The sequence below is a fragment of the Crinia signifera genome, chromosome 1 (genome assembly GCF_055691185.1).
Source record: "Crinia signifera chromosome 1, ASM5569118v1, whole genome shotgun sequence".
Classification (NCBI taxonomy): domain Eukaryota; kingdom Metazoa; phylum Chordata; class Amphibia; order Anura; family Myobatrachidae; genus Crinia; species Crinia signifera.
This window is the reverse complement of record NC_139217.1, coordinates 224,503,509-224,526,908: the sequence shown is the minus strand read 5'-3', so window position 1 is coordinate 224,526,908 and position 23,400 is coordinate 224,503,509. Positions and strand designations below refer to the sequence as shown.

General features: G+C 42.6%; 1 protein-coding gene across 1 annotated transcript in view; it reads right to left on the bottom strand.

Annotated features, from left to right (window-relative positions):
• The window catches only part of HNRNPM (heterogeneous nuclear ribonucleoprotein M), a 169,358-nt gene that overhangs the window by 91,293 nt on the left and 54,665 nt on the right, over positions 1-23,400 (bottom strand). The window contains exon 7 of the mRNA XM_083179038.1: positions 6,571-6,724. Within this exon, the coding sequence (XP_083035164.1) occupies positions 6,571-6,724 (154 nt within the window). The remainder of the gene's footprint in view (positions 1-6,570; positions 6,725-23,400) is intronic.

The following is a 23,400-nucleotide window of genomic DNA, read 5'->3' as shown; positions in this document are numbered from 1 at the left end:
AATTCCACTCCCATTGTGAGGAAAGGGAGAACTCAAAGGGGTAAAAGAGGTGGGACACGGAAAAGATATAGAGGGAAGAAGAGCAAAGCCCTTAAACATTTCAATTCAACTGCAGTGGATCCAGAGGACACTATCACTAAGATCTACAACCTGAGTGACCACGAATTGTCTGAGGATGAAACCAGTGTATTACAGAAGGGTTTAAAATATGCTCCTAGTAATTCCATCAATTTTTTTGACCTATATCTTGATGTAAATAAATTCATTAGGAAAGTCACTTTAAAAAAGTTTTTTGCGGCTAAGGAACCTAAAACTACAGAATACACCGCCAATCCTTTTAAAAATCCCTCTACGTTTAATCCAAAATATATAAGGGGTTGCTTCATTGAATCTTTTCAAAAGATGGTGAATAAAGAGCTGAACACACTTAAGGATAACCTTCCAGTTTTAAAGCATAATCTTAGCACCAAGGAAAGAATAGCTGTCGATGCCCTTAAAGATAACGCCAATATCATCATTAAACCCGCCGATAAAGGCGGGGCTGTGGTTGTTTTAAACAAATCAATGTATGTTAATGAAGCACTCCGCCAGTTAAACGATGGGGTCACCTATAAAAAATTAAAATCTGACCCCTCTCAAAGGATCTTATTGGGCCTTAGGACATTGATAGAGGGCTTTGTCACTCTGGGTACTATAACCAGTGAAACTGCGGAATTCTTGGTCAAGGATGAGTACTCAGTACCAGTACTCTATCTTTTGCCCAAGATCCATAAGAGCGATACCACCCCCCCTGGAAGACCCATTGTGGCGGGCACCAACAGTATTACTGCTAATTTATCCTTCTTCATAGATCACTACCTACAGCCACTTGTCCTGTTGAATAAGTCCCATTTAAAGGACACCAAAGATGTACTCAACAAACTTAGAACAGTGGAGTGGAGTGATGACTGCTTCCTCATCACAGCTGATGTCACTTCTTTGTATTCAATCATCAGACATACTGATGGTATAGAGGCAGTCAACCAAGCCCTGATAGGGACCGACACCAGCTTAGATTTAAAAAATTTGTTGTTGGAGGGAATTAAATTTATCCTCACTAATAATTATTTTAATTTTAATGGCAGCTTTTATAACCAAGAGGTCGGCACGGCCATGGGGACCAGGTTCGCCCCCAGTTATGCCAACATGTTCATGGCCAGATGGGAGAACCTGATGGTATGGCATGGTCATGACTGGGTGGCGAACCTGGTTCAATGGTTGCGTTATATAGACGACGTACTGTTTATATGGAGGGGTCAGGAGGATGATCTCACCAAATTTTGTGAGTACCTGAATTCCAATTGCTTTAATATACATTTGACTTTTAATGTTAGTAAATGTGAAGTCAATTTCCTGGATCTTAGAGTATATGTGGACAACAATAGAATAGAGACTACGGTATATCAAAAACCGTCAGACTAATTCTTACATCAATCCATCCAGTAACCATCTTAGGAGATGGATTTCCAACATTCCGAAGGGGCAATTTGTACGATTGAAGCGGAATTGTTCCAATAATACCAACTTTGAGGTCAGTGCATTAAATATGAAACAAAAATTTATGAATAAGGGCTACAACACCGATCTCGTGGATGGAGCACTTGAAGAAACTAGGTCCATGGTAAGGGAGGACCTTCTAATGGATAAACCTGCCAATATGGGGAGCACTGCAGGCTATACTATAGCCTTCAGTACCCAATATAACGCTTATCATAAATCCATAGAGCGTATCTTCAAAAATAATTGGAAGTTACTCCTTGAGGACCCCATCCTGAATAATATTTTACCCCCCAAGCCTAAATTCATCTATAGACGTGCGGCCAGTTTGAAGGATAAATTGGTGAATAGTGCATTCTTTGAACAAGGGAATATGTCTACGCGCAATAATGGCTTCCACCGTTGCGGTGATTGCGTTATGTGTAAAGCTTACCCTTCTACCATCAGAAAGTTTACTGAATTTAGATTGAATAACCAGTGCATTAAACCCAAACAATTTATCACTTGTAATTCGAACTACGTGATTTACGCCATACGCTGCTCATGTGACAAATTATATATAGGTAAAACGAAGAGAAACCTAAAGGTGCGCCTTGCTGAGCACGTCCGCAATATTAAGAAAGGCTTTAAGGACCATCCATTCTCTTTGCATTTCTTAGAGGAGCATAATAGCTCCACCAAAGCCATTACCGGTTTTTGGGGTCTGGAAGCAGTCAAGAATCATTGGCGACATAATAATAGGGATGTACGGTTGGCCCAAACTGAGATGAGATGGATTTTTAATTTATCCACTCTGAGTCCACATGGCCTCAATCACGAGTTCGAATTAAAATGGTTTCTTTAATTATTATTATATGTTCTTATCTTTATGCCTTTTTTTAATTATTATTTTTTAATGTTGTCACATTGTTATGTTATGTCCATACCCCTGCACTTTTTATGCTGTGAATATGTAAATGAAGGAACCACTAATCAGGTCTCTTTGTCTAACCAGCACATAGAACTTGCATATATAAGCTCCACCTACATTTATTAGCAGGACCTAGTTCATTTGGTCTTATTACCATCTTCCTAACTAGAATATGGTATATTTCTTATTTTGCACCTTAAGAACGCTGTTATTAATTTGCCTCATTTCTAAATTTACTAAAATATGGTATATTTTGCATTTTAAGGACGCTGTCATTAATTTGCCTCCTTTTTAAATCATGTATGCGCTCCATTAGCGCTCTGGCGCACTTCCGGGTGCGTTCCACAGGGCGGATGTCGGAGTATTATACTCCGTCTCGCCCTGCGTTCCATACGATGGATACGCACATCCGGTTGTGCGTTCCATCATCAGGCGGAAGCCACGGGATGAGTGGTACATCACTCATCCTACTGTGTGCTTCATCACACGCTCGCGCACTTCCTGGTGTGCGTTCCACCGCTCGGAAGCCCTGTTGTCAGCGGGCTCCTACTGGACACTATGCGTTCCACTGAGCGCACACGCACTTCCTGCGGTGCGTGTCACTGAGCGGAAGCCCTGCTTTGAACAGGGTCCCACACGTTATCCCCGGACACCCGGTAAGCCCGTTTTTTGCCTTATGTTTAGTGCTTTTGGCGGATTACCATCTGCATTGGCTATTTGGTTCTTATGGGAGGATGTTGAGGTTATGGAACTATTTTCCTATCATAATGACGACGAACCGGAAGTGGTTCCTTCATGGGGTATATATATCCTGCTATGTGCCTACTCACTTTATCCTTGATAAAGGCGGCTGTGACCGCCGAAACATGTCGGGAGATAAGTGAGTTCATTTTTTATTGCATTTTTTATTGCATTCATCTTGTTATTGTGGCTTTATGGCCTATTGGCCACATTACAAGCTTTTATTAATAAATCCTTTTTACTGAGACCTGTTCCTCCATTTGTCTTTGGCATTCCATTCCACATGCCATTTTTCAACTGTGAGTGGAATTGAAAACAGGATAGTGAAGAGGGATTTTGCTTCACCTAAAGATACCTTTATGAATGTGACTGGCCTGCGTTTGCAGTGAGTACTGGTACGATTACCATCGAGACCCTCCTTTTCTTGTTGCATGTTCATATGTTCACTGGCGAAGGGATAACTTTGAAAGAAACCTTTATAAGCTTACACATCCTTATTCCCCAGTGAGTAATGGTACGCACATTGGAATATACATCTGTTTGCCTTCAGCACCCATCTTGTTGACTGCACCTGCGGTGATCCACTTAAAAGATACTATTATATACGTCCAGTACCACAGTACATTGTGAGTTCTGGTACGCTTTCTATATTTGGGATCCCATTTTTTTTCCCCCTACACTTCGATTTGAGGTTTAGTGTGTTATTAATACACATACTGTGTGTTTCTTTTTCTCCTTATCCATCTATTCGGAGATTCTGATCATACCATCTGGACAAACAAAGTCAAGCGCCAACAATTCCTTGTCTTGCTCCAGAATATCCATAGTGGGGACTCCAAAGTGATCCTCCTTTAGGAACTGAGGCCGCATGGACTGATAGCGCCTTGGGACTTTTCCGTTTTTTGTCTATTATGTTTGAAATGTATGTATGATACTACAATGCTATGTATTATAGAATGATAAACCATGTGATTTTAAAAGTGCATATGATATTTTACTTGTGATGTTATGTGTGTTATAATACAGAAATAAATAAATACTATATTTAATATACATACACACACAGAGAGAGAGAGAGAGAGAGAGAGAGAGAGAGAGAGAGAGAGAGAGAGAGAGAGAGAGAGAGAGAGAGAGAGAGAGAGAGAGAGAGAGAGAGAGAGAGAGAGAGAGAAAAAAAACACACAAGGAAGCCAGCACATCCAGTCCAAAGGAAAAAAAAAGTTTTTATATGAAGCAAAGTGAAAAACGTGGGGACATACCATGAGAGGTATGGGTGAAATGCATGATTACAGTCCAGATACAAAGTTACCACAGTCCAGTAAAACAAGCATGGTGGTCCACTTTCAAGCCACTGATGCCCAACGGCCGTTTCGGTGTGCTCACCGTCGTCACATACATACACACACAGATACACACACACACACACACACACACACACACACATGTATCAAATAGTAAAACCAGCGCTGAGTGTAGGAATTGGAAAATCCAGTGAATGTTCCTTTAGCTGAGTAGAAGGAATATATTAGCCAAGACCAAAGTCCTTATGTGTGCGGACTGCAGCAACAGAGAGAGAGAGAGAGAGAGAGAGAGAGAGAGAGAGAGAGAGACATACATATACACAAACATACATTTCACTTTGTTTTACACAACTGTAATGGTGAGTACCATCGGTCAGATGTGCCTTCAGATACTATCCACGATCCGATCAGATCGTGGATAGTATCTGAAGGCACATCCGATTTGCATACAAGTCTGACTATATAGTACAGATCTGCACTATAAAGTCAAGGCAGACAAGACTTTCTGCATTGCGATACGTGAACGCGCATCGGAATCTGAAAGGCAACATCGAAAGGCAAAAAGTACCGTGTGTACACACCATAAGTGTCCTGACGACAGGCTATGCCCAAAACAATGTTGACATAAAATAGTAATTTTGAATTTGCACCAAGACCCGGAGTGAAACCGGTCTTCATTGTCTCTAGATAGATCTATTTTTCCTTATGCAGTACTCCCATCAGGCACATGAGATATATGGTCCAAATCCACAATTTTTATGAAATCAGGGCACTCACCAAACAGCAGTAAATCAATGCTTTATTTTTATTCCATGATATCCAAGCGCAATAAGCCGACGTTTGGGACATATCTAGGCCCTTAATCATGATTAATCTGATCCCACAAGTTGCACTTCCTTGTGTGATTCAGAAATGGCATGTTATTGTGCTTGGATAGGATGTAATAAAAAGAAAGCATTTGATTTACTGCTGTTTGGTAAGTGCCCTGATTTCATAAAAATTATATATATACATACATACATTTTGTTTGGAAATTAGCGCTGCTTAATATGTACTGTACTCAGTCCTTTTTTCAATGAAGACTGAATCCTAGGAGTGGAAAATATATTAAACCAAATGCGTGGTAGACAAAATGTCATATTAGATTTTGCGCCCAAAAAACCTGTACCAAATACCAAACCTGTCTAAAAAAAAAAAAAAAAAAAAAAAAAAAAAGCATTATTTGGACACAGCACAAGATCAATAGGTACCAGAATAATGATAAAAAAATTTAAAATTTGGAGAACGCTTGGAATAGGTCTTGATCAGAAGCATACCACATCTTCAGTAAAACATGGGAAGTTTTCATAATGAAAGAAATGGAATTTTCTGCAATGTCAGAGTTAATCACCTGATCTCAACCCAAATCGAGCATACATTCCACTTGCTTATCACAATATCATAAGGCAGAAAGACCCACAAAAAAACTGAAGACATCTGCAAGTAAATCCTGTAAAAAGCAAAACAATAAAGGAGGAAACCAAACCTTTTAGGATTTCTATGGGGTTCAGACTTCAGGCAGTCATTGTCTATAAAAGATGATTTAAGAATGACAAATGAACATTTTATTTCAGGATTATGTTCATTTGTCAAACTACATTAAAACCCCCAAATGCAAATGCTAAAAGTTTCCATATAATATTTTTATTCAACCCCTTGATTAAAGTCTGCACCTCAATTGAATCTCCATTGTTTAAAAATGTAAAATCAAATGTGGTGCTTACAGAGCCAAATTATAATTGCGTCAGCATCCAAATATACAGGTACCTAATCATCCATGTAGTCAAGCGCCTTGCCACATTTGAATTATTTAGCACAGTGGGAAAAAAACAGAAGCGCAGACAAACTATTTGTGCTATTTTACACTATTAAAAAAAAGGTTTTATATAGCACAGAATTTCAGCTATTTACACCTTAACTGCTCCCTAAAAGAATTGGACCACCTACAGATCATAATATGTTCTAGTAGAAATCTTTTCTGAATGAAATTTATAAAATAAAAAAAATCACTTTCTTATATGTAGCATATTTTCAGAAGGATACATATTGCTTGTACAGCTTCAATAGGCTGTTCATAGGTGACTGTGGCAATACCTCTGCTCTTTCCGCTCTTGTCTTCCAGAACATCAGCTCGCACTACTGTGCCAGCAATCCCAAATACTTCCTTAAGCTTCTTCCATCCCACACTGTAGTCAAGCTAGATCATTACAAACAAAACAGGAGACCACATTAGACAGACAAATGAGAAAGGTTAAGTTTCTATTGTAAGTTACATTACAAATCAAGGCATAAAATCATAAAAAACTTACAATTAGTGAATCTATAAAGCATGCTTCATTTGTTGCATGTTTTGTTAATCATTAAGATCTGCAAGTATTTACATCCACCATACTTTTTATTTTTTTACAAACAATTATTAGTTTTTGAATTTGTCAACCAAATAAGAACATAGCACATAGTGAGGAGTATAATCAAATAGTGCAGATACGACAGAGTTGATATGCATGTGATATTGTAAAATGAGATTTGCAAAGGAAGGGGTTAACACTTTGCGCTAAAGGTGTAGGTGTTGCTCTGGTGGGTACCGGTGAACAATATGAAGACTGGACACACCTCTTAAAATTTAGCATATAATATTTATTATTTAATTAATGTTGCTTTTTTGCAAACTACTGATGCAGACACCTGTGCCAATAATTCACTTAATGGCTATTTTGTGTAGAACACGATCTATTTATTCTGAGCACGCAGAATTAAGTCTGCACATATACTTATACTTTCTAAATAAAAATGTTTTTGTGTTTTATATGTATATTATTTTTAGTTATTACTGGACACACCTGTTTTTTATCTTTATTGTAAATAATTGATTGATGATTGAATAATGAGCATTGAGCCTTTAAAAAGCATCACAATATGGAAGTCCATATCAGTCTTGAAAAAGTCTCGTTACCATAGAGACAAAACGCGTTGACTATTACCACTTCCACTTGACGTCATCACGCCAGTACTCTCCGCAGCCCCAGCCTAGCTCGCCCGGACTGATACGTCCCTGGACACGTGAGGCGACACCACCGGCTCCACAGACCCGCCTCATTCGACAGGCACGGACGCCAATCGTCATATTCACATGGTACCTTATCCACGGTCCCCTCCCACCTCTAAGTAAGCGGGTTGAGACCAATCCCCGCCATACGGAAAAACATCTGAGCCGGTCATCTACTTGCTGTAGCGGGTTGAGCCGCAGAAACATCAGGCTCCCCGCCTTCTTCCTTACTACCACGGAGGGTGAGATCTTTTCAAATATAAATTGTCATAAGCTACTGTGAAACCCCGTTGGACTGCCTTGTGCGTGCCATATATACGCTAACAAAAAGGGGCTCATCACCTATAGCTTTCCAGCTACTAACTTCCTGGCTTGGCTTGAGCATTTGTACTACTAACCCTTACTATTTATGCGGAGATACTAATTGCAAACGTGATGGACAGTTAAATTACTCTTTTTGTTGCTATATTCAGCTTATTAATATTTGTGCAATATATTTAGCGATTTACTGCATATTTTACTACATTCAAGAGCTCTATTGCTTATTTTATTGCCTTTTTTTACTAATTAATAAATATTATATGCTAAATTTAAGAGGTGTGTCCAGTCTTCATATTGTTCACCGGTAACCACCAGAGCAACACCTACACCTTTAGCGCAAAGTGTTAACCCCTTCCTTTGCAAATCTTCTTTTTGAGTTTAGTCAAACTCATTTAACACGTGCAGCAATTGGTGTTGACACATTGGCCCTTATTCTGATCGGTGCGGCCGGAGCCGCATATGCGGCTCCGACCGCACAGACGAATCCCCGCCTTGCGTACGGATCGCCACCTCCGTCCGTACGCGGATATGTGGCGATCCGTATGAAAGTGGACGGGGATACGCCTCCTCCACCTTGGGAGCTGCCCCTGCATTCGATGGTCGCCGAACATCGAATGCAGGGCCGCACGCTCCACCAGGTCCCGCAGCACAAGACCACACGGACACTTGTCCGTGTGAAATCTTGTATTGGGGCGGGCAGCTGACATCCGGCGATGTCAGCTGCCCGCCCCCTACACGCGCGTCATGGCCTCATTACCATGCATACGCCCCGCGTTTGCATGGGAACGCCCATGAAACGCGGGGCGTATGCATAGGGAAATGAGGCTAAGTAGCCCCTCACGCCCCTATCCGCCCCCTTTGTGGCGGTCAAAAGAAGTGTGCGGCGATTTCGCCTGCACATGCGCAGAGTGCCCTCTGCACATGCGCAGAGCGAAAACATCGGCGGAACGGCCGCATGCGGCCGTTTCCGAACCGATCAGAATAAGGGCCATTATAACCAAACCTATTTAATTATTAAGACAATCATTTTAGCGCCGGAATTTGCTGGTTTGTGCTTGGCAATTAGCCAATCACTCCCGGCAATACTCTCCTCCTTTTTCACCATATTGTAAAATAAAGCATAAAAGGGGATTTTTGAAAGAACTTACCGTTCGAACCCCTTTCTCTGAGGATATACAACTCCATACAATGCCCGACATCTTATATGCACAATCATATAACCATAACATGACACACATGAACGGTATGACTTACTGACCATAAGGGAGGGATTGCTGCGTCACTGGGATGGACTCAGAGAAAGGGGTTCTAACAGTAAGTTTTTACAAAAATACCCTTTTCTCTTTCGTCCATCCCAGTGACACAGCTAACCTTGGGACGTTCATGAGCCAGTCCTTTGGGAGGGTACGCTCAGACTAACAGTTCTCATCACTGCCCGTCCAAAAGAAGCGTCCTCCGACACAAACTCATGGAACATGTAAAATTTGGTAAAGGTGTGAACAGAGGACCAAGTGGCAGCCCTGCACAACTGCTCCGCCGTAGCCCCATGACGCACAGCCAAAGAGGAAGCAACTGACCTGGTGGTATGTGCATTAATTTGAGAAGGAACAGGTCTACCTACCTTGGTGTAAGCAAAGGCAATTACTGACCTTAACCACCTAGCCCCCACCCACTTGCTTGCACCTCTTGTAATCTGTCTGTCTCCCCATCCTACTAGATTGTAAACTCCTCCGAGCAGGGCCCTCTTCCCTCCTGTTGTCAAAGCCCTCTTCTCTTCACATTTCACTCACAGCTCTCCTATACTCAAACACTCAGTGACCATCTTCGTATGCATACTCATCTCCATCATTGGCCTCAAGTTGTATGTTGATTGAGTCCTCACTACTTATATGTAAGCTGTAATGTGTATTAAACTGTGGCGCTCTTTATTTGTACTCTATTTTTTTGTTATTTATTCAATGTAATACTGTATTGTCTCCCTGTACTGTTCCTTTGTACAGCGCTTCGAAAAACTTGTGGCACAACAACAACAACATGTCTAGCCGAAGCAATGGCTAACAAAAAAGGTTAATTTCCAAGAAACATATTTTAGGTCAGCCAACCTTAACGGTTCAAAAGGGGGATTCTGTAATACTGACAGAACCAAATGATAAATCCCACTGCGCCACCGGTTGCCTATATGGAGGTTTTAATCTGGTAACACCTTGCAAAAAAGGCTCAGGTAAAAAGGCTATCCTTTTCTGGAAGAAAATGGATAGAGCAGAAATTTGTACCTTTATGGACTTTAATCCCAAACCTGTTGAGAAACCATCCTGAAGGAAATCTAACAATCTGGACACCTTGAACCTAGAGGTGTGCACCTTCTGACGCTCACACCACCTGATTTTCCAGACTTGATGATAATTTGCAGCAGACACCGGCTTATGAGCCCTTAGCATAGCATGAATAACTGCGTCACACAATCCTTTTTTTCTTTAGTAAGGAGGTCTCATAAGCCAGGCAGTCAAATTGAGCAGAGGGAGGTCCAGATACAGAAATGGCCCTTGTATTAGAAGGTCCTGTCAAAGAGGAAGGGGCCAAGAGTCCGTTGACAATCTCAAAATGTCCAATTACCACGTACTCTTGGGCCAGTGTGGTGCAATCAGAATGGCTTGCACTTGTTGAGACTTCACCTTTCTCAGCACCCGCGGTATCATTGGGAATGGGGGAAAAATGTAAACCAGGTGAAAGTGCCATGGAACCGTCATGGCATCCACCGCCCAAGCGGCTGGGTCCCTGGTCCGGGAACAAAATTTCGGAACCGGACAGTTGCTCCTGGATGCCATTAAATCCACTTCTGGGAGCCCCCAGTGACTCACAATCTCCTGGAATACTTCCAGATGTAATGACCATTATCCCTCTAGCAGGTCCTCTCTGCTGAGGAAATCTGCCTCTATATTCCGGATCCCCGGCATGAACACAACAGACCAGGAATGTTGATTTCTGCCCAAGTGAAAATCCGTGAGACTTCCTGCATCGCCATCCTGCTGCGAGTCCCGCCCTGATGATTCAGGTAAGCCACCGTCCGTACCCTGATCAGGAGGCCCTTCAGTCAATTTTCCGCCTGTTGAAGAGTCTCCCAAACCGCTTGAAGTTCCAATATATTTATTGGCAGTCTGGATTCCTGTTTGGACCACAGGCCCTGCAACCGTAGGTGAAGGGAACTGCCCCCAACCCCTGAGACTGGCATCAAGCGTTATCACCACCCAGTCCCAAGAGCAGAGTGACCACCCCAGCTGCAACGTCTCTACGTCCATTCACCAGACTAAGGACTCATTGTCTCCTGGGATAGAAGTAATCTCTCGTTTCATGGTTTTTGCATTCCCTGACCAACAGGAAAGGATGTTCCATTGAAATGTTCTGGAATGAAAACTGGCAAACTGGAGCGTCTCGAAAGTTGCCACCATGTTGCAGAGAAGCTTCACCCTCTGCCAAACTGTAGGATTGGATGCCCGACGGGTGTCCCTTGCTTTGGTCTCCGGTAGAAATACCCGGTGCAAGTGAGTGTCCAAAATGACCGCCAGAAACAGCAGTGTCTGTGTGGGGATCAAATGGGACTTGGGGAGATTTAACACCCATCCTATGTCCTGCAAGAACGGTGGCGACACTTAGGTGTTCCTGGAGTTTTTCCTCTGATTCTGCTTTGAATAGCAGATCGTTTAAGTAGGGAATAATCACTATCCCTCTCAGCCTCAGTACCGCTGCCATGACAGCCATCACCTTTGTGAACACCCTTGGCGCTGTTGCCAGACCAAAGGGTAGAGCCTGGAACTGTAAATGAGTCTCCTCTGTCGCAAAGCGAAGTAAGGACTGATGTTCTTTGCATATGGGTATATGAAGATATGCATCCTGAATATATACGGATGCCAAATATTTCCCTGGCTCTATGCTGCCAAGCACTGAGCACAAGGACTCCATGCGGAAATGATTTAGACTTTAAATTTAGTATAGGTCTGACCGACCCGTCCGGTTTGGGAATGAAGAAAATAATTGAGTAAAAACCCTTCTTGCGTTCCTCCTAAGGAACCGGGATCACAACCGCCTTTTCCCTGAGAGCCAATGCCGCCCCCAGTAGGGCAGTACGTGAACTGGCTTCCCTTGGCAAAGGGGTTGGGAGAAATCTCTGTGGAGGACCACCCCTGGGATTTATCCGGAAGCCCTTTGAGACAATTGAAAGAACCCAAGGGTCTGAGGTTGGAATATTCCACTTGTCCCAAAACTGCAGGAGGCGACCCCCCCCCCCACCCTGAGGCCAGAATGGGGAGCCTTCACCACGTCATGCAGAGGACTTATCCTCTCCTTTAGACACCTGCTTCTTACCAAATGCTTCAAATCTAGATTTGGAAGATTTCACTTTACTGGCTGGGAATCTACCTCTTCCCGCCTGACCTTTGCTGGATGCTCCACCCCGAAAGCATGAGCAAAGAGCAGGTTTAAAAACACCAAAATTTGAACCTGAAGCTTTTGCCATAGTAGGGAGAAATGTACTCTTCCCCCGCTGCTTGCTTTATGATGGACTCCAGTTCGGAACCAAAAAGCAGCTCCCCTTTAAAGGCCAAAGACTCTTTGATTCTTAAGCTGGGTACACATATGTACAATTTCCTTTTTCTTGCGACCGTTCGATCGACCAAATACACGTTCGGCCGTCCAAAACATACGACCGTTCTGCGCGTACACATATGTACAATTTTACTTGCGACGTCCGATGTACTCCCGTCCAAACAATCGCAAGAAGAAGTATATGAGAGACCCTGTAACCCTTTGCCTGCTGTTTTAACTAATGTGTGTATAATGCCTCACTGCTCAACACTTTAGACGCATCACTTTAAGACATTAATCAATGTTGAAGTTTTAATAGTGTGTTATGGTGCCCTAAAAAGAGCTTCCAGCCCACTCTATTAAAACTTCAACATTGATTAATGTCTTAAAGTGATGCCTCTAGAGTGTTGAGCAGTCAAGGCATTAAACACACATTAGTTAAAACAGCAGGCAAAGGGTTACAGGGTCTCTCATAATGCAGCATACCACCGTGCTTTGTCAAACTGTCAAGCATATCGATCGAACGTGCGTACACACTTCACTTTTGTTCCGATATGGAGCCGTCCTGTCGGATGAAATATTAAGCAGCAAAGAACCTTCGACCGACCGACCGTGGACGGCCAAGAGCGTTTTTGGCCGTTTATCGGTCGCACAGCAGCAATTGGGACAGCGTACACACCTATACAATCGAACGGCCGTTTGCCCCCAGATTGGAAGAACGGCCCGACGATTGTATATATGTGTACCCAGCTTTAGTCTGCTTCCCAGACCTTAAGCCAGAGGGCCCGCCTTGCAGACACAGACATGGGGGATACCTGACGCCATCTTTGCGCCTTCTTCCCCAGCCTCAGAAATGTACTATGCTGCACATCTGAGCTTTTCTGCTTAGAGAAATGCCTCGGAATCAGGCCGCAGCTGATCTCCCAAAGCCTCAGCCCATTTAATCATTGCTTTGGCTACCCAAGCTGAAGCAATAATGGGGCAGAGTGTATAGACCACTCCTTCAAAAACTGCCTTCAGGCATCCTTCCACTTTTCTGTCTACGGGGTCCTTGAAAGCTTCCCCACCCTGGACCAGCAAGGCTGTCGCTTTAGACCACTAACGGGACTTTCTCCCACAACTTTACATGCTCTTCAGGCATGGGGTACATATTTGCAAACCTCTTTGACAGTCACTTTTTCTGGAACTTTCCGAGGTTCCCCCAACAAGGAAACCATACCTTCGTCCGAAGGGAATGTAACAATCTCTATGCATCCTTTTAAATACACAATGCGCCTGCACCTTGTCCTCCGCAGACAAGTCTAATGCCTGTTTCACAGCAAAGATTCAATCCTCAATGCCTGGGACAGAAGAGTCAGCCTCTTCCCTTTGCTCCCAACTTAAATTATCTTCACACACACACACACACACACACACACACACACACACACACACACCATCCTCATTAGAACCCAAAGTTAACAGCAGAGGTGTAGCTGAAGGCCGCCTGGAGGAAGGACTTTCAGAAGGTTCTGCAAACTTTTCCATAAGAGAATTCATCCTATGAATTCCCTGTGCAGTATCCGGTATGACCATCAATAACATAGGGTCCCCTTGCGAAGGAGCAATGGATCCCATAGAAGTCTAGGAGGAGGAACTAGGGCCAGGAGACTTTATCAAGTTATCCTTTTGCCTATTAAGAGCCTCAGCCAAGCCAAGGTTCATAGACCTCCCCAACGCAGCAGCCCACACAGGCTCTTGTTGCTCAGACCTCAGGGCCTGCGCACCACTGGGCACAGATTCACAAGCAGGGCACAAATCCCCTTGATCCATCTGTTTACATGTTAATTTAACAATGCAACATCTGCAGTCCAATAACATGCCCTGTGCTCCCCCCCCACAGCAGCAGCAGCAGCATCACAACCGTCAGTTATAGTTAACCCAAGGCGCACAATGTCAGGAAAAGCACAAAGCAAAGTATACAGTGTACTTATCTGTCTGCTTGCTGTCAGTGACCTCAGCATCAGCGGGGATAGCTCTTGCTTTCCAGGAGAAACTGCACCTGCTTCTGTCAGCCTCTGCTGTGCTCTCAGTGTGCAGCGCTTCTATCAGAAGCAGCACACTGGTGAAAAACCTGCACTAAACACTAAGTTAATAAAATAATAAAAACCTAGCTATTTCTAGTAAAAATCCAAGAAAAACGGCAGATTCAGACAATCAGCATAGCATCCACTCGTGTGGGCACCTAAAACAAACTGAAGCATGATGGGAAGCAGAATGGAGGAGCCTGCGTCCAGAAGAATTTGAGCATAGGTGCCTTGGCTCCTGCGGACCCTCCTATATCCCAAGGTTAGCTGTGTCACCGGGATGGACGAAAGAGAAACTATGCTTGAGTTAACTTAGATCATTAACATTGGTCATACAGGTTGAGTATCCCTTATGCAAAATGCTCGGGACCAGGAGAATTTTGGATAACGGATTATTCCGTATTTCGGAATATTTTAATATTTCAATGATGTATTTTGAAGTATCTTGCATTTATGCTGTATAAACACATAATATACACACAAATATATTTTATTACCACATAAAATACACACAAATATATTTTAATTGTTCAAAAAACAAGGTTTCAAAACGTGAAACAAAATGTGTGTACTATCTCAGCACTGAATTTGAATGCCAAGCATTCATTGTCTTGCACATATATAGTGCCAGTTACATATCATGTCCCCAGTGATGCGCGCTATGGAAAGCCGTCCACAAAGCCGCTCATCTGCTGGTAATACCAGCAGATGAAAGTATTTCACAGCGATGATGCGGGAGCGTGCATCACCACTCATCGCTGGGCCGCACACACAGGGCGGCTTTGAGCTGAAAGCCACTCAAAACACCAAGTTTGAGGGAATATCAGCTAAACATCTCCAAGTGTGTATGGGCCTCTAGAAAGCACTTCTCAAAAGTCTAGCATTAATGTGTTTGATAAGTTTCTAGAATACATTTCTTTATATTTGAGTAGAAAAAAAAAAATCTGCAGTTGAGTTATACCACTTTTACAACGTTGCAAAAACCCGGGTTTTTCCCTCGTGGACCCGGGCTGCAGCGTAAATGGGATAAACGGTGTCCATTTACACAGGACTTCTTACCCAGGTCCTGACCAGGGTGAAAGAAAGGCAGGACGTGGGTTTGCGGCAGTGTAAACTGGTATGCTGGACGGAGGGCACACACAGCCTCCTCTGCTGTCTGCTGTATTGTGCAGACAGCAGCGGAGGCAGGGAGGAGGTGAATGGATGCCTTTGTGCGGCATCCATTCACCTCCTGGAAGGGGGCTCCGGCGCAGCAATCGCCACATTAGACGTAACCAGAGGCAAAGAAATGAAAACTAGCAAATTTTTGAACAGAGGACCAGAAACCAGAGAATCAATCTGACAGACAAAAGTAGTCTGGTCCAACCAAAGCCATAGAGCTCAGCAAATGTCTAGCACAGCCAGATCATCATGATATTGGCTTTTCTGGTTTGAAGTTGAAAATCCTTCCGTAAGGATGCAGGAACCAGCCGTATTATAAGTTGTGGATGTACCACAACCAACATGGCCAGACTGGAGCCACTAAGAATACAAACCTCCATTAATCCTTTACATGTCCAAGTATCCAAGGTAATATTGTGGTTGGCGGAAACTGATGCTCTAGATCATGCGGCTCTTCTCCCCTTTTTATGCAGCTCAGGCGTGCAGTGCCGCATGAGGAGTGACACAGTGAGTATTATTGGCGCTGGAGACGCTGCTGCTACCAGCGTCCTCCTAGTGCAGGCATGTCCAAACTGTGGCCCTCAAGCTGCTGTGAAACTACACATCCCAGCATGCCTTACCATAGTTTTAGCATTCCCTAATAGCAAAACTGGGGCAAGGCATGATGGGTCTTGTAGTTTCACAACAGCTGGAGGGCATTACTGTCCTAGTGCAAGAGCGCATACGCCGAGTCACTCCTTATGCAGCCCGCCAGCGCAGTTCCATTATAGTAATAATCAGTGTTTGTTCGGCTCCTGCTCTGCCTGAGTTCCTGATCCATGGCAAGCAGGGTCCTTTCTAGATAGATAGATAGAAACACTGCGGCAATACTACAAACCCTAGAAGGTATGGAGTGGAAAGAAGGTTTTCTGTGGGCAACAGTAGACGTCCAAGCTCTCTATACATCTATAGATCATAACAAAGGGATAGAGTCTTGTATGGAGTTTTTAGATATGGATCAAGAATTGGACGGGGAACACAAGAATTTTATCTGCATATTAATGAAGTTCATTCTGTCCCACAATTATTAAAATTTTTTTAGAGCTGTTCTACATACAAACGTGTGGGACAGCAATGGGGACAGTGTTCGCACCCAGCTTCGCCAACCTGCATATGGGGAGCTGGGAGAAGAAAACAATTTACGACAACAACCCCTTTTTTAGCAAAATAAAACTTTTTAAATGATATATAGATGATATTTTAATAATTTGGGACGGTTCAGAAGCCTGCTCTAGCCAGACCATTGCCAGCCACCACCATCACTTAGAATACAAATATCCCATTTGGGATTGGGACACTAACGGAACCAGTGCCTGGAGCTGAACTCCTTTCATCAAGGGAGTGGACATCCATTGCGGAGATATAAAGTTATCCCGGCTCAGATATAGGATCTGGTATCCATATCCGTACCCAGCATATTAAGAGTGACAATCCATGTGGACTGGTAAATATTTGCTCAAGAAGCTAAAAGCTTTATTGTTTCAAATATTCACATATAGCCGTGAGCCTCATAGCCAGCCTGTGTCTAGGCAGTCTTATATGTTTTGTGTTGTATGTCTAGTGTGTCATATTTGAGTGTAATTTTTTATGTGTAAAAATGCGCATTTATTGATCTTATTATGTATACCATGGTTTTTTATTAAACTAAAGAATATAAAAAGCATTATATTTCTCTAACAGAGGTTTATTGTGAAATATTTGTGTGGCAGCGCCATCTAGTGGGGAATCAGAGTCTCCACACATTTTGTTTTGATATCCTGACAGAGCCTGAAATTCATAGTGATCAGGTCAGACTACAAAACAGAGGAGAATGATGACCAGCCCAAATCAGAACATGAAGATATGCATCATGAAGTACACAGATTGTGCCTGTAACAAGATGAAAAAGGTGGTGACAACCCTTTGCCTTCTAGAAATCTTTGTTCAACTTCCACGCAGTCTAAATGTTGCTTCTGAGGGTCTGGATACTGCAGAGGACCATGACATGACATAACATTCCCGGCTCTGTTGGCAATGTTAAGGGACCCTTGACTGCCATTATCAGGACAGCAGGGAATAATGTCCTTCTCCGCCAAAAGGTCAGGATGATAATCACTTGCTTTTCATTATTTTCTTCAGAACTCTGGTGATGAGAGAGAATGGTGGGAAGACATAACCTACCTCAAAATTTAGCTTCTGGGACAGGGCATCTATCGCCCAAGATCCTACCATGTTGTAATTGGAAAATAAATGATCCAGATTTGCATTCTTGGATGTTGCCATCGGATCTATTTCAAGCCGGAAAACTAAATCCCCCAGCGGCCATTTTCCTGGATGGACCTTGTTCCTGCTAAGGTAATCCACAATCACATTTTCCTTCCCTAAAACATGCAAGGCTGTTAATAGCATCAAATGTTTCACTGCCCATACCATGACATTTGTGACTTCCTCCATTATAGTCAAACTCCTTGTACCACCCTGACAATTGAGAGAAGCCACCACAGCAACATTGTCTGAAAAGACGGAAATGTTTTCCTGCCATTTCATTCTGAAAAAAGATCGGCAACCATACTGCCCTCTCATCTCGTTCTTACAAGAAGCATTCCCCCTGGCAACTTCTTTGCAAAAGAGGAGCTTACCATTCGCAACTGTAGTTATCACCAAAAGCTGTGGATGTGCCAGGAGAGTGCCTCCTACAACTGCTCATCTAGCCATCAAGACAGGGACTTCTGGTACTTCTTATCCAATGATTCAAAGGAGTCATAAACCAGGAGTACGTCAGTAGTACCCATTGAAGCTCCCACATTGCTCCACCTTGCCCAGGGTACAATATCAATAGCCTTACTGCGAAACTTAACTGCACCTTTCCCTTCTTTTGAACAAAGCAGGCCAGCTCTTGATTCTTTTTTGCATCTCTCTCCCGGGAGTGCGATTATGAAATCTGAAATCTTTCTGAGCATGCAAAGGAACAGATGGTTTCACATGTCCCATTAAGGCTTCTTACACATGATCTGACATTTCAGAAACCTGTTGTAGCTCTTCCACTCAAACTCCAAAAAGCAATGAAATTACAATCATTAAGGCTGGTGCCTCAACCCTTTGCAATCCAATTTTTTTTTATTTTCTTGCAATTCAAACAGTCTGCTTTAAAGGTTTAAATTGTCTTTTTTTTTTTAATTCATAAATCATCTACAGTGAATGTTGAACGATGTTAATGTTCTTATTTGAAAGTGGCTCACCATTGGTTCTGCTACTAGCGCTAGTGCTGTTGAACCTGACTAGACGTTGAACCTGACTAGACGTTGGACCTGAAAGGTGTGCGCAATACATATATGGTATGCCATCACAGCCTGTGGTAAAATGCAGATTCAGCAATCTCAGAGTGAGATTGCTGTCACTAACACAAAGGTGGAGCTGCTAATTCACAGATGCAATCTATGCAACTGAAGGACTTAGCAGAAGACAGAGCAGTGTGGATTGGGGAACAGAAATGTGTGGATAGGGGAAAGACTAGGCAACACTGATGGGAGAACCACTTTCTCCTTTGCCAAAATGGGGAGGACCACTAGAACCTCCTGATCCTATTGGCTTTAGGATGCGACTGAGGAAAAAAGGAGGACACATATCTTAAGTGACAATTCAACCAAATTAAGTGACAATTCAACCAAATTAAAAAAGGTGTCCACTGCATTTGTTCTGGAAAGAAAGAATCTGTTATAGGAAAGCATCTGCCTTCTTGTGAAAACAAGTTGCAATCGAGTACACATCTGCCTGCCCAACCTTGTTTATGAAGCACAGGAAAACTGTTGCTCAATTCCCATAAAGCAGTGGTTCCCAAACTTTTTTGAATCACTGCACCCTAGAGCATCAAAATTTTGGCAAGGCACCCCTAGGCCAAATATTTATTTTAGAAAATATTAAATTAAGTAACTTGTACAAACACATACCACAAATGGGACAAAGAATGTGGATCTCATTGCGGATTTCGCGCACAACTAAATAATTGCGAGGCTCAGCAAACTGAAAACAAATCAATCACCGGGGCCAGATGGGATCCATCCCAGGGTACTTATGGAATTAAGGGAGGAACTAGCTATCCCACTTAATTACATCTTTAGCAACTCACTAACAGGCAGAGTACCAAAAGACGAGAATAGCAGAGGTAGTGCTAATATTCAAGAAAGGAAAAAAGGATGATCCTGCAAAATTACAGACCTGTAAGTTTAACATCGATAGTGGGAAAACGATTTGAAGGATTTTTGAGGGATGGTATCCTGGAATATTTAGAGCATCATCGTGTACTCAGTAGGAACCAGCATGGGTTTGTGAAAAATCTTTCATGCCAAACTAATCTAGTATGATTCTATGAGGAGGTTAGCAGAAATTTTGATGACGGAAATGCTGTGGATGTGATTTTCCTGGATTTCGCTAAGGCCTTTGATACTACATTGCTTCTGGAGAAACCGCCGTCTTTTTGCAGCGGAGAAATGTGTCAAGGATACTTTTTGGGCATCCACTACCCTAGCTCCCACTCGATATACCCTTCCATCACCCTGTGGGACCGCACAGAAGTGCATACCGCCTCCTGCACATCGCTGTAACAAGCGCCTGCAGATTCTGGAGCCGGACACGGAGGACCTGTTCACCAATTACCGGTCAGTGAGGCTTGCTCCCCGCAGTACTATCAGCAGAGGCTCGCAGAACATAGCTAGAGACTGAGCGGATAGAAGCGAGCTCACTTAGAATATCTTCCTCCTAGGCTACCGCAGGGACTGTGCCATTTATATCAAAAGGAGATACTGCTGACAAAACGTATAAGTGCAATAGTCTCTTGGGTGATTGAACCTTTAACCAAACCAATTAATAGTGGATCCTGCCTGTCACTTGCATTTTTCCAAAAGCGAATTAAAGGACTATCATCGTTAACTTCTCATACCCTGATTTACACAGGGATCTGTTCTCACTGACTTTATAAAACGGAAGGTCTTGTTCAGATTTATAAATTTTAGGTATTCAAGTGACCCTGAGCAGGGCTTAATCATTGTATATTGTGTCACTGCTAATTGTTGTGAGATTTTTGCCCATTTACTTCTATATTAGGCATATTAATTATATATGTCCATTGTCTATGGTTTTAAATATTTTAGGTAATAAATTGGAATAACTTTTTTCAGATGTGTGGCGCTCTCTTGTATCTTGATTTAGTAAAGCGCATACGCGCATAAATCCAATTTCTACAGATTATCTATTACCAAACTAATCTAGTAGGATTCTATGAGGAGGTTAGCAGAAATCTTGACGACGGAAATGCTGTGGATGTGATTTTCCTGGATTTCGCTAAGGCTTTTGATACGGTGCCACACAATAGGTTGATAACTAAAATGAGGGACATGGGATTGGGTAAAAATATTTCAAATGGGTGGGGAACTGGCTGTGTAACAGGGAGCAAAGAGTGGTTGTAAATGGTGCCGTATCAGAGACCATACCGGTACTAAGTGGAGTACCTCAGGGTTCGGTTTTGGGACCCATCCTGTTTAATATTTTTATCAATGATATTGGGTTGGGATTGCTCAGCAATGTATCCCCCTTTGCTGACGACACAAAACTAAGCAAAGTTATTAAATCAACGGAAGGGGTCACCAGGCTTCAAAAAAGTACTTTGCAAATCTTGAGGAATGGGCTAAAGTATGGAAGATGAAGTTCAATGTGGACAAATGTAAGGTCATGCACCTTGGGAGAGACAACCAGTGTGCAAGCTATAATCTTAATGATGTTGTACTGGGTAAGCCAGTACTCGAAAAGGATCTAGGGGATATTAATAGATAGTAACCTGGGACGTAGCGCCCAATGTAACATAGCAGTAAAAAAAGGCCAACAAAATTCTGGCATGCGTAAAAAGGGGCATGGAAACTAGGGACTCAAATGTGATTATGCCACTCTATAAATCCTTGGTTAGACCTCACCTCGAATATGGAGTACAATTCTGGGCTCCACACTATAAAAAGCACATTGCAGAACTGGAAAAAATTCAAAGAGCAACAAAGCTTATAAGGGGAATGGAAAATTTAACCTATGAGGAGAGATTATTGAAGTTGGGACTGAGGGGAGACCTGCTAAACATGTACAAACATATCAGGGGACAGTACAAGGAACTATCACAGACCCTGTTTGCTACTAGAAAGGAATCAAGGACGCGGGGGCATGAGTAGAAGAAAAAACGGTACTTATGTAATATCTGGACTCCCGGTTTTCTTATGAGACCGTGTCCCCTCGCGGGGCTCGCTGCGCTCGCCACGCTTCGGGCACGGTGGCTCGCTGCGCTCGCCACACTATATAAAATCAACTCTATGCGTAGTTGGATAGTAGGGGTATGAAAAAATGGGGTGCATTTAACATGGGAGCCCGGATAATACATATGTACCCAAAAAACATTTTGTACGGTTGGAAGAAAAAAATTCTTTACGGTCAGAGCGGTCAAACTCTGGAACTCTCTCCCTGGGGAGGTGGTGTCGGCTTCGACATTAAATACGTTCAAAATAAGGTTGGACAAACACTTATTGGCTAAAAACATCCAGGGGTATTTATAAGAAACATAGGTGCAATGTAGTAATTTAATATAAGCACAACTAGGTTGATTTAGCATAACTAGGTTGAACTCGATGGACGCAAGTCTTTATTCAGCCTTACATACTATGTTACTTGTGTTTAAAAGGTCATCCTTATGTGGTCCGTTATATGGCGATGGACAAGATTTGCTTCTGATTATACAAATATTTTATGACTGGCAGCCACCAACACTGGCATTGCCTCTTACAATGACCATAAATAATTTGAATTGTTCCTGAACCACCAACCTGAGGCACCCCTGCAAGTGTCCTGAGGCACCCCAGGGAGCCACGGCACACAGTTTGAGAACTACTGCCATAAAGGATTTTGCTTCTGCTGAGAAGTCTGCCAATGTATTCTCTCAACCGGCCCTTGATGGTTTATAAATGCTACCATAACATTGGCTACCAACATAATGTACCATAACATTGGCTGAAAAGACTAAGATAAGCATTGATGTATTCTTTTAAGTAATATTTGCCTCTCTTAAGTTTGAGGACATCAGACTTTCTTAAAAAAGACCAGTTTAATCATCCTGTGCGAAGTATAATATGAGCTTGTATCTGTTGTCACAATAAGAAACTAAGATTGATGTGGATATGTAGCCAAGCCCGCACACAAGGCTACAGACACTTTACCTTTGTATAGTTACTTCATATATTTAAAGGGGCAGAGGTTCTTTTCTGCCGTCAAATTGTATGTTTCTAGACAACAGTTACTTCTTATATATGGACTTCTCTTCATCCTATTATGAGATTGATACTAAGATTTAAAGAAAATCAGACTCTGTCTGGGTCCTTGAAAAAAAAAAAAATACTTTCTTTGTTTCTATATGTACACCCAAAAAAAGCCTGTATGGAGTTGGATGCAACTGACTTATCTCAAAGTTTATGATCCAACCATGGTGCTGCAGGAACTTTATTACATAATTTCTCACTCCTTTTAAACTGGTTGCAACCAAAATATTGTTTAAGTATGGCCAATCTGTATACGCTGCTCTCCCAGATGTGCGATCAAGGTAATTAGAACCTTCGTAAATATTCTTAGCGCAGTAGCTAGGCCAATGGTAGGCAGGTA